We start from the raw sequence: 11,612 nt of genomic DNA, 5'->3' as shown, positions 1-11,612 counted from the left end.
GTGTCAAAGATTCCTGTTGGTAGGAATGCACACTGGCACATTACTAAGTTCAATGAATTTGGGGATCCACTCTCACCGCCTATAGCTTTGACCAAATACAAGACTATCCTCGGGTTACTTGTTAGGGACTTCATCCCGATTAGGTATAGGAAGTGGATTGGGAAAGTTGATGACCCGTGGAGGGTTCCTGAAAGTGAGAATGATTACATATGGGATGTCAAGATCCCAGAGTATTTCACTTTCCAACAGAGTATGACAGGGAGTTAGTCAAGAAAAAAGCAAAAGAAATCATGGGGACATGCTTCAAGAATTTCAAGGGGACATTGTACAAGAATTTTGTCCTCCAAAATAAAGAGCCAGATTTCGATGGTGGACAGTTTAGCAAGCAGAAGGACTTCTGGCAGGATTTCAAGGAATATAGGTTATCCGAGGAGTACTTAGCACTGAGCAGGAAGAATAAGGAGAACTCATAGAAAGCGACGAATCCTCATCATCTCGGCTCTCGTGGCTACGCCAAAAAGATGCCAGAATTTAAAGCAGAACTTCAAAAGATGGATCGCCTTGCTGAGGAAGGCGTTCAGGTTGAGACCACTGATTGGGAGGCCAGATCGGTATTATACTGTATGGGAAGGAATGTACGGCACGCCGAGGACGGGAGCTTTAGCTCCACAAATCAACCCATGAGCGAACTCATCTAGAGGATCTCCTAGGTAACTAAGGAGGTGAGGCAAGGGACTCGCACTTCTAATAGGGAGAAAGACGTGCTCACCCAAGCACTCAGAACCAAGGAGCACCCTGGTTGCACTAGAGGAACCGGTGTTGTTCCTTAGAAACTAGCATTCCCCCAAGAATCTAACACTTACTAGAGCCGCTCGAGGGGTAGAGCGGAACATGAGGCAGAGTATTTGAGGCAACTAAAAGAGATGGAAGACATAATGGAAGCACGGATTGAGGCGACTATTGAAGCGCGAGTCGAGCAAATTTTGTTGTCCAAGGAGTCAGGAGTACCACGAAACCCTACTCCTACTGTCTTTAGCCCACAGTTTAGGGGTCGCATCAGCTGCGGATCAACCCCGCTCGACGAAGAAGAGGCGAATGTGCTTCATCCGGTGGACGACATCACTGAACCTGTCAATGTCAAGTTATACATCCGTTAGGAATGGACAAAGGACAAGGTGGCGCTCGGCCAGGCCTGGCCTACGGGAGACGGGACAATTAATGGCCACCCAATTCCACAGGGGTATGCTTGCATCACCATTGATAGAATACTTGATAAGAAGTATAACAAGATACCCATTGAGTACCCCGTAGCGGAAGACAGACCGAAACTTGGTTAAAACAAGGGCTCTCAAGTGGCCTGGCGCAAGCGGTTCATTAAGCTTGACCATCAATTGTCCTCTAATGATGAGGACGACTGCGAGTCTTCGCCACCCGCGATGATCATTCACCATCTCCCAACAGAGATCACTCCCCTCCTCATCCGGAGCCATCACCCCTGAGAAGACAGAGGTCTCCTTCTATTCCTCCTCGTCCGACTCCATCTTCATCAGCCCTGAGAAAAGAGACTACTCCTCCTCCATCTTCATCAGCGCCGGGAAAACAGAATTCTCATCGTCATCCTCCTCCTCCTCCACCTCAGCCCAAAACAAGATCAAGGACATCCTTGCAGTCGCAGAAAAGGTCCTTAGATTCGGTCGCTAATGCTCCCAAAGTGGACCAATAGAAAAGGAAAAGACTGTTCAGTGGCAGCGTTACCACCTTGATGAAAGAAAAAATTATAGCACATATCTCGAAGGAAGATTGTGTTAGTTTCTTCGATCTTTGTGCCTCACTGTCTTCGTTTTTGTTGAAGTCCGAATTCGAAAGGCAAACACAGAATAAATACGCTACAACAAGAGATGAAGAAATACACAATAAAGATTTAAGGAACATATAGAAGTACGTCGAAGACAACCCAGGATTAACCATGGAAGAGGCTGCGAACATCTATTATGATGTACAAGGGACGGGAACACCAGCAATGAAGTATGAAAGGGGCAATCTTTTGGTTCCCGATCATGAGTATAAAAATCTGCCAACATATAGGCGCCAGTTACATGAATATTACATGGCTCAAGCAACAGAGACGGACGACTTTGGTTTTGAGGTTATTATCCGTTCGATGTTGAGTGGGAGTTCTTGTTCCAACTATACCAGAAACGCTCTCTCGATGTTCAAATGTTGACGCTGTGGACTATGTAAGTACCCTACACGCACGATATTACAATTAACTACTCTCTCGAGACATAAATTGTTAACTTTTGAGCACTTCCCATGATTTTATGTAGGTGTATAGCAAAATTTTGCATTCTAAAAAGCAAATGGGATTACATAGGCTTCTTGGACCCCTTGCGAGTCAATGAGAGGACATGTCTAGGCCTCCATGGATGTGACATGGAAGACCTGAAACAGAGATTGATTGCTGTTTTCGACGAATTCACGATGAAGAAGAAAACCCACATACTTTTAGCCTACAACTGCGAGTATGTGTTCTCGACTTTTAATTTTATGTTTCTTTTTTCGTTAAGATTATTCGATAATTAGGATTCTGTTATTGCAACAACCATTTCATCTTCATTTGTGTCAATCTTGCGAAAAATCTGATCGAGGTGTGGGACTCGAAGAAAAAACCATTTCATCATATGGATGCACTGGTGGCAGTGTTGAATTAGTAAGCGATCCTAATAACATATTATTTTCTAATCACACATACCGCTTTCTAATATTTTTCCCTTTAATGTTGCTCAGTGTCTGAAGAAGACATATCGGTGGGACGCCGGTTCCATTTAAGGTTGTCGAAATGGAGGAGAAGTACCTATCACAGCCGGCGGGAAACAATGAATGCGGGTTTTATGTAATGTGGGCAATGCTTCGCTACATTGGTGGGAAATCGGAAGAAGCCGATAAGTTGGTGTGTATAATCCCCATTTCATTTATGTCTGTTAATAATTCAACAAAATGATTTACTGTTCCTCTTTGGATATCATCCTTTTTTAACGACAGCGCAAGAAATATAACCACCAAAGGCTGTTAGACATGGAGATCGTCGCACTGCAATCGGAGCTCGCAAAATTCATCTTAGCCGAGGTATTGGAAAAAGATGGAGTATTTTCCATTGCACAATCCGTGAAGTACAAGGACCAGTATGGCCCAGATCGGCTCGCCAGATTATTGTAAGAAGTCCGAGAAGCATTGCACAATCTGTGAAGTCCGAGAACATTTCTTTTTTATTTTGAGGGATCGGGATCTGGATAAGAACATATGAACTATAATCGTAACATTTGTAATGTTTAATATTGATGGACCTGTCGTCTACGTAGCGTATATGAAGCGAAACCCGATTCCACAAAAAAATATAAATTAAAATCAATTATAAAACAATAAAATGCGAACGGGTCATCCCTGTCGGTTATCAAGAAACCGACAGTGTTGTCTTGCTTAACACTGCCGGCTTGAGCCATGAACCGACAGTGTTGGCTTGCTTAACACTGCCGGCTTGAGCCATAAACCGACGGTGTTGGCTTGCTCAACACTGCTGACTTGAGCCATGAACCGACAGTGTAGGCCAACAATGTTGGCGTGAGCCAAGAACCGACACTCTTGATGCAACCATCACTGTCGGTTGGGACTACAAACCGTCAGTGTTGTTTAACTAGACACTGTCGGGTGGAGCCAGGAACCGACACTGTTCCCTGTAGATCAGTGTCGGTTTTGAAGAACCGACAGTGATATCAACCCCCCATCACTGTCGGTATGCCACTGTCGGTTCAAGATCCGGTAGTGAAGAAGGTTTTTGAACCGACAGTGATGTCCAGATCTGAGGTAGTGGCACGGTAGTGAAGAAGGTTTTTGAACCGACAGTGATGTCCAGATCTGAGGTAGTGGCACACACGCGTACCTCATGCGAAAACACACATGACTTAGTGTACCTCATGCGAAAAAATGCATGACCTAGCAAGCTGCCCGGTGGGGGCATCCCCGAGTTAAAAAAGAATACAATTTGTTTAACCCAATTTGCAAAATTTAGAAAATCATTTACACTGTCAGTATCTTTAAGAAAATTGCTAGTGTAAATTTACACAGGCAGGTTTGAAGTGACTCTAGTGGAGTTCGCTCATTTTCATTGGCCTTTGACACTTGCGGTTTCTTAAATTCGCTCTCTGTGCTAATTGATAGGTGAAACTTTGGGAAATTACTGCCACCGCCAGGGTGCACTTTCTCCCTCTCCGGCCGGCTCGTCGGGAGCCAGCAGCACCTGGTAGTGCGGCGACACGGCAGGGTCACCGGCCTCTCACTCGCCGGGTTGCACGCGTACGTTGCGTCCTCGTTCCGGTCCGGGTACAGGACGAGGCCGTTGCACTGGTCGTCGGGTAGCGCCGCCGCTATCGTGTGCCCGTCTCGGATTCACGCTGAATGGAACCCGGATTCTCATGGCTCATGGAAACTGAACTTTTAGTACGCAAAGTTACCAAATTTAGTCCCAAAAAAAGAAAGAAAATGGGGAACGAGAATTGGGAACAAGCAGCAATAGATGGTGCACACTGCAGAAGCGCAGAGGCATCATATGACATGGATACATAATACATTGTCTATGTTGGAACTAGTCCTGGGTAAGTTGGATATTGGAGATACATGTTAAGTAAACCAAATCACATTTCAAATCAACTATGGTACAATCTGTACATTGTACATCCCTTTTTGTAGAAATTGTAGAAACCAACAAGGCTAGACAGCAAGTGTAGTTTGAATTTCTGTGGTCCGTTGTACACAAAATAGTATTAAGACATACAATGTGAGCCAAATCACACTGAAAAAACTATCTTCAAAAAGGAGACATGCCATTAGCCATCGAATGAACAGAAGGCTACATATACATAGATGTGGAACGGAAGTACCATGGAGATCAGGGCAAGAACACAGTGGCCAAAGGTAGGAGCAGCTGAACAGCATCTGTTTAAAGAAGGTAATTGTAGTGGAGCTTTCACTTTGTTCATCTGTGCCTTTGCCACTCTGCCAGGTTTTACAGTTAAGCTGTCCATATATTTATATTCACAGAGATTGCTTCAAAAGAGCTCTTCAGAGTTGAATTTGTTCCATGCCTCCTGTTAATACAAAAGGTGCAAAATTCTACTTAAACTTGAAAATGTCAGATAATAGGAATCAACAATGCGATTGGCTATTGACACTAACCAACAGTGATGTGAACCACAGATGTAAGAACTGGACTCCCAGAACTTGGTCACAAATGCACAACTTATCATGGAATGACATTAACCCCTCCTAATCATGAATGGTAAATCCACTGCTAAATTATTTCAAGAACCGCCTAATCACGAATGGTAAATCCAATGCTAAATTATTTCAGGAACCGCCATGCATGCCAAAACACTCTTGTTAAGTTGTTAACACAAGCGGTTCCAATGACCCTATGATATCACAGTAAGTATAATTCTCCTATACAAATGAATTTGTACTTGGCTCTTTTATACTATTAAATGTTGCCAAAGAAGTTGAACACGTACCTTGAGAATGTCAAAGACTTTTTCGGCAATATATTTCTGCTGAAGTGTTGCGCCCTTCTGCTGAACCTTATCAGGATGAATGCATAGTGTCGCCTTTCTGTACTGCTTCTTAACAGCAGCTCCAGTAATCAAATCAGTCAAGGATACAGCTTGCCATCCACATTCTGCCCAAAGTACCTGTTTCAGAAGAAGGTATATATTAGTAAATGGAATACGTTTATGACCCTTCTGACAATGTGGCATTCATTAATTCGTTTTTTCAGAGCGCTTGCCATTTAATGTTAGGTTTACCAAACTTGCATCCTAACAGAGTTCAAATAAACTACTGACAAATGAAACAGATAAATGAATTGCTATCAGGTAAAAGTTAGGAAAATTCACCAAATTTATCATTGTAATGTAGACCATCAAAAGGTTATATCAAGCCGCCAACAGCATTAACCAAAAGGAAAACCCTCAGAAAGCCAAACCCAGTCCCCATGTGTTGGTCTTGAATCAAAATCAACACATGAATTAGGTTGGCTCAACAAAAAAAAAAATAATAATACCATTTTAGTCAGGACCATCTGGTCATATTGAGTATACCTAATACCAAAAGAATGCTAAGTAAACCACAACCAAAAAAGGGGGTCAAAGTAACAATGGTATTTATAGAACAAAAGAAAACATCAAGCATGTTTACATAACAAAAAAAAAAAAACAGAGTGCCCAAAAGAACATACAACTGCACAAAAACACATGCAGCTTATCTTCACACTCTAGTAGCAGAAGTATCAGCCACTCACATATTGTAAAGTTGATAACAAAGCACGCAAGTTGCCCTCTTTCCCAGCAGACCACCTCTTAATTTCGAAGTCTAGAGTGTCTCCAATTCTCTGTAATTCAGAATTCCCAAACAAACAAGTGGTCTATTAGCAACCAAGCAAGTGTAGCTAAAGGGCCAAGGCATGTTGTGATCACTGACTAAAAAAATGATGATAAGATTATGAAAAGGTGAAAACAATTTTACATAATGTGGACTGTTGAGTGTTGCCTTGAACTAAAATAAGCATAATCAAGCTGATCCAGATATGAAAAGAATTAGCACATACATCTCTCTCTGCCTGCTCCCTCTGTACTTGCATATCTCGTTCATTCTTCTCAGCCAGAGCTTTAGCCTGGAGATATAATAAACAACCAGAAGTGAGAATGGAATAGCTATTGTTTCTTTGTAATAACAGGGAGAGGTAGACTTATACAGCATACGAATAAGCTAGACCAAAGGCAATACACTTATTGCACAGGTGATAGTGAACATTTTTTGTTTGTATTCTGAAATTACAGAACATTACCGCTCGTTCACGAGTCCTCTGATGACGTTCTAACCTAGCACGTCTTCTTTCTTCACTTTCTCCCTCAACTTCTTGAAATACGCCAGAAGATGCAGGAGCTGGAAATACAAAAGAAAAAATAATGGATTACAGACAAGTACGGCAGTAAATTAGCACATCAGCAGCAGAAACTTAAAACCATAAAATTAATGCTACTTTGGGAAGACTTAATAATCTAATACCTCCAAATAAGTCAGACAGATCATCACCAAAACTTGTGGCTGATGCCACTTTTCTCACAGGAGCCGAAGTTGATGCTGCTCTCTGTGATCCATTAGTGGTTCCTGTGCCTTGAGCTCCAAAACCAAACATAGAATCCTATAAAATCCAATTTTAGCAAAAGGTAACAGACTGACCTGCGCACAATCATTTTTATGTGAATATTTTGACAGATATAATTACCACTGTAGGTGTTGGAATCCTCTGCTTTGGTGCACTGTTGGCACGAGCACCTACACCGAAGAATGACTCAAGATCATCTGGTGTGCTCTGCTTTTCTCTTGAGGCAGCGGCGGCGGCGGCGGCAGCAGCTGCAGCTGCCTGCCTTTCTCGAGCCTCAGCAGCAGCTCTTTCCACTGCAGCTCGTTCAGCTCTCTTCCTTGCTTCTTGCTGAGCTCTCTCAGAAGCAGCTCTTTCTGCTGCAGCCCCCTCCCTAGCAGCAGTCCGCTCCCTCTCCTTGGCTTCAGCAGCTGCCTTCTCCTTGGCTTCTGCAGTTGCCTTCTCCCTTGCTTCTGCAGCGGCTCTCTCCCTTGCTTCTGCAGCTACCCTAGCTGCTCTTTCTTTCGCCTCAACTGCAGCCCTCCCACGGGCTTCCTGTTGAGCCCTTTGCACAGCAGCACGCTGTGCACACTGGCGTGCCTCTCTTTCAGCTTTTGCACGAGCTTCAGCAGCTGCTCTATCACGTGCCTCCTTTGTAGCCCTCTCCACTGCCTGTCGTTCTCTCTCCCTTTCTCTCTGTTGTTCCAACTCCCTCTCCTTTTCAAGCCTTCTACGCTCTCTCTCCATTTCCTCCCTCTGCTTCATTTCCCTTTCTTTCTCCAATCTTTCTTGTCTGTCTTTCTCCTCAGGATCTGATGAGCTTCTTTCAAAGTCTTCATCAAAAACATTGTTGTCATAAGCAGGCGTTTGAGGTTTGCCCATGGCAAAACCTTCCAGGTCATCTATTGAAGAAACCTCTGGTTGCTTTGGCAAATCTGTGTAATGGTTGTGATTTTGGCTAGACTGACGAGCATGCCCATTCTCCTTTCCATTTCCATTTGCTCCCAGTGGCTTTCGTTTAAGAAGAGGTGGTGATCTGGAGGGTGGTGGAGCAGTAGTTGGCGCTGTGAAAAGGGGAATCTCAGAAACTGTAAGCCATATATCATCTTCAGATTCAGTAGATCTTGGTGACTGATCCTCCATATCATTACCACGAATGTCAGAATACCTTGCAGACTGTGACTTGGGCATGACGTTACCAAAGTCTTCCATAGAAGATTGACGTGCTGGATTTCTGTCCATTGAATGGTGTAGAGGACTGGAATCTCGTACTACACTTGGCGGGTTTGTGTCCTTGGCATGACCATTGAGTTCAGATGTAAACAAAGGATCTGATTTTGGAGCCTGGTCAAAAGCACTTGATTCCTCAAATAAACTAACATCAGCAGCAGTATTATTGGCAGCTTTGCCATCAATGTTTGTAGACTTATCCAGATCGTCCACGGGATCTGTGGATCTCCCTGGGGATGTATATGAAGAGCCTGAAGCAGAGGCTGTTTCTAGAACAACGAATGGGTCATCTGCCATGCTAGCTGTCTGTTTAGAAGTTGGAATTGGTGGCTTCATTTTGTTATCGTCATTAGACTTCCTGAAAAATATAGTGAGCATAAGAAATTGTCAGGACTAAAACGAATTACTGATAGGATTTAGAAGAAATGAGCTACTATTTGAATAAACCTGCCAAGTTAGTGGTGATATCCACAACAGCACAGTACCACACCATATTCAATACTTCCATGGATATGTAAATACAAAAGAGAGTTAATGGGCGAAATATGGGGAAACCCAGGGTATGCTGGGCTTAATGGCTTATACAGCCCTACTTAACAACATGAAACAAATGGCACAACCAAAGTTCAAGAAGGCGCTAGGCGGTTTCTAGGCACTGACCCATAGCCTAGAGCCTAGTCGAGCCTAGGCGTTTCAAGGCGTTTTTCTAGGCGTTCTATATCCATTGATATTTTACCTGTAAAAGTCTATAAGAAAAGAAAAAACAGGACACCTGTGGGCCAAGAGTTGTATAGAAAGGCCCATAAAGCAGCCTAAGCCCATATCTGAGCAGCAAGCCTTATCTCTAACCTCATCCCCCACCCTATCCCTTCGTACCCCTTCGTATCATCCACCGCACGACTGGCCGCGGTGCCCGCCGCCTCCATCCCTGCCTCTCCCGTCCTCCGCGCTGCTTGCTGCCCCCGTCCCTGCCTCCTCCGCGCTGGTCGCCGCCCCCGTCCCCGCCTCCTCCGCGCCGCTCGCACCCGCCGCCGCCCCCGTCCCTGCTTCTCCGCCTCCTCTGCCACGGCTGCTACCGCCGCGCAACGTCCCTGACTCCTCTGCCACGGACTAAAGGCCCTGCCTCCCGGCCGTACCCACCGCTAGACTCCTCCAAGCTGCGCTTGCCACCTCTGCCGCTCTGGATCTGCGGTCAGGCCGCCTTTCTTCTGCCTACCCCCTTAGGCGAGGCGGCACCCCTCCACCTAGAGCGTAAGCGCGCCTAGGCGAGCGCCTAGTAGCGCCTTTTTTAACATTGGGCACAACATTTCCTACTGAGCAGATTATGATGTGTTCTCTAAATATGTTCTAACAATCATAAGATTTTCTGGAAAATACCGAGGAACTGTCACCAGATTCTGTAATCCATAGGTATACTTTCATGTTTCAAGTGGTGAAGTGGCATGTGCAGGAGTTGAGCATAATCTATGTTGAATATAACGCTTCTCATACATTGACACTACACTATGTAATGATATGGTATGGCACAAAAGAAAGGTAGTTGGTTTAACATCATAAACATATGGTTGGTGGGTCAATTTGTGTAAGGAGCCATAATTAAAGATGAAATATATGTGCAAAGATAAGAATAGAGATTAAGAACTACTACCCAAACCACAATTACAAGTCTAATATATATCAGGTAAATGTGAAGTTTTCTCTGGTCTCTGCTATAGTACTTGCAAGTTGCAAGTGAGCACTGATCTCTCCACTTCTCCATGTTCCAAGTTCCAACAGGACCCTATTCATGACATGCTCACTATGTTATACAGATGTCTTTTATCTCAAATGTTCCAATTGATGCATGAAAGCTTGTGACACAAGCTAAAGTTCCACAATCTAATCACTGACAAGCACAAGCTCTGCAATTGTAAAAGGCAGCAGCAGACATTATTGGATCTAGCTTGCACATTTCACTTCAATCCATCCACCCTCACATTGCCCAAAGGCCCTGATCTAAACGAACTAACAACCATGCCAAAATGCAGATCCTAATGAAGGAAGGTCAGAGCTTTGCTCACCTACTCCTCGGCGGGCTGCTCCCCGCGAACCCAGGGATCAGATCATCGAACCCCGCGCTCCCCATTCGGTCCTCCCGCACAGGCGCCGGCTTCCTCTTCTCCTCGGACGGGCTCCTCCCGAACGCCCCGAGCAGGTCGTCGTCGTCGTCGACCGCCACCGGCCTCCTCTTCTCCTCGGACCGCGGCGCGCTCCCGAACCCCGCGAGGAGGTCGTCGTCGTACGCGGGCGGCGGCGCCGCGGACCGGGCGCTGGTGGCGAACACGTTGTCGTACGCCGGGGCAGCCGAGGAGCCGAACACGCCGTCGTCGTACCGCGGCGCGGCGGTGGAGTTGGAGGACCGCAGCCCGGGGACCGCGTCGAAGATGTCGTCGTCGTACGCGGGGGCAGGCGAAGGCGCGGCGGGCTTGGCGGTGGTGGTGGGGCCCTTGAAGGAATCGAAGAGCGAGTCGAAGGAGGCGGTGGAGGCGGGGGCGGGGGCGGGGGCGGGGGAGACGAAGAGGTCGTCGTATGACGGGGCCGCGGAGGGGGCTGGGGTGGATCTGCCGTAGCTGGCCCATGCGGCGGTGCCGGCACCGGCGGCGGATCCGGTGGAGCGGGAGGCGCCGGCCATGGGCGTGGCCTTGCCCTGCGGCCGCACGCCGAAGTCGCGGGCCAGGAGGCCCTCGATGCTGTCCATGGTTCTCGCAAACGGGACGGCGGCGGCGGCCGCGCCGGTGACCGGTGGGGCGGTGAGGAGAGAGAGCGAGATCCCGACGCGGTGGGAGATCGGGTCGGGACAGGGAGGAACGCGGTGCGGTGGGATGGGAGGAAGGAAGGGCGGTGATGTGTCTTTCTCCCTTCTTCGCTGGATGCCTCGAAGGGTGTATGGCGGTGGGCCCTACCGCTGCCGGAGGTTGGCACGCCGATTTTCAAACACTTTTTTCTCTTTCCGTCTGGGCTCCGGGTTTGTGAACGATGAATTTCTAGCTTTTATATATTTATTATTTATTATTTTTGATTTACGAAGGGTGTTAAATTAGTTTCGAATTTATCAAGCTAAACTAAACCGGGTGAAAACATTTTTTAAAAAAATTATCCCATGTGCGCTACATACATTTTTAGTTACCAGTTGTGCATAGATCTTGGGACTAGG

General features: G+C 46.1%; 1 protein-coding gene across 1 annotated transcript; it reads right to left on the bottom strand.

Moving 5' to 3' along the window:
• Positions 1 to 4,674: 4,674 nt before the first annotated feature.
• On the bottom strand, positions 4,675 to 11,311 carry LOC136484285 (auxilin-related protein 2-like). Its single transcript, XM_066481533.1, has 8 exons — positions 10,480 to 11,311; positions 7,334 to 8,777; positions 7,114 to 7,249; positions 6,893 to 6,990; positions 6,653 to 6,718; positions 6,347 to 6,436; positions 5,562 to 5,738; positions 4,675 to 5,141 (listed from the first exon to the last, which is right to left on the bottom strand). The coding sequence occupies exons 1-8, from the start codon at positions 11,154 to 11,156 to the stop codon at positions 5,103 to 5,105; spliced, it is 2,727 nt and encodes a 908-aa protein (XP_066337630.1). The 5' UTR covers positions 11,157 to 11,311; the 3' UTR covers positions 4,675 to 5,102.
• Positions 11,312 to 11,612: the final 301 nt, after the last annotated feature.

Source organism: Miscanthus floridulus, chromosome 9 (assembly GCF_019320115.1).
Source record: "Miscanthus floridulus cultivar M001 chromosome 9, ASM1932011v1, whole genome shotgun sequence".
Classification (NCBI taxonomy): Eukaryota; Viridiplantae; Streptophyta; class Magnoliopsida; order Poales; family Poaceae; genus Miscanthus; species Miscanthus floridulus.
This window is presented reverse-complemented; position numbering and strand designations above follow the sequence as displayed.

What these genes read in the sequence shown, in the direction of transcription:
- LOC136484285 (XM_066481533.1), bottom strand. Translation starts at nt 11,156, where the DNA reads ATGGACAGCATCGAGGGCCTCCTGGCCCGCGACTTCGGCGTGCGGCCG. An exon ending in AGAGGACTCGTGAACGAGCG is followed by an intron (nt 6,719 to 6,892) that starts GTAATGTTCTGT and finishes TTATATCTCCAG; the next exon opens with GCTAAAGCTCTGGCTGAGAA. An exon ending in GGGAGCAGGCAGAGAGAGAT is followed by an intron (nt 6,437 to 6,652) that starts GTATGTGCTAAT and finishes TCTGAATTACAG; the next exon opens with AGAATTGGAGACACTCTAGA.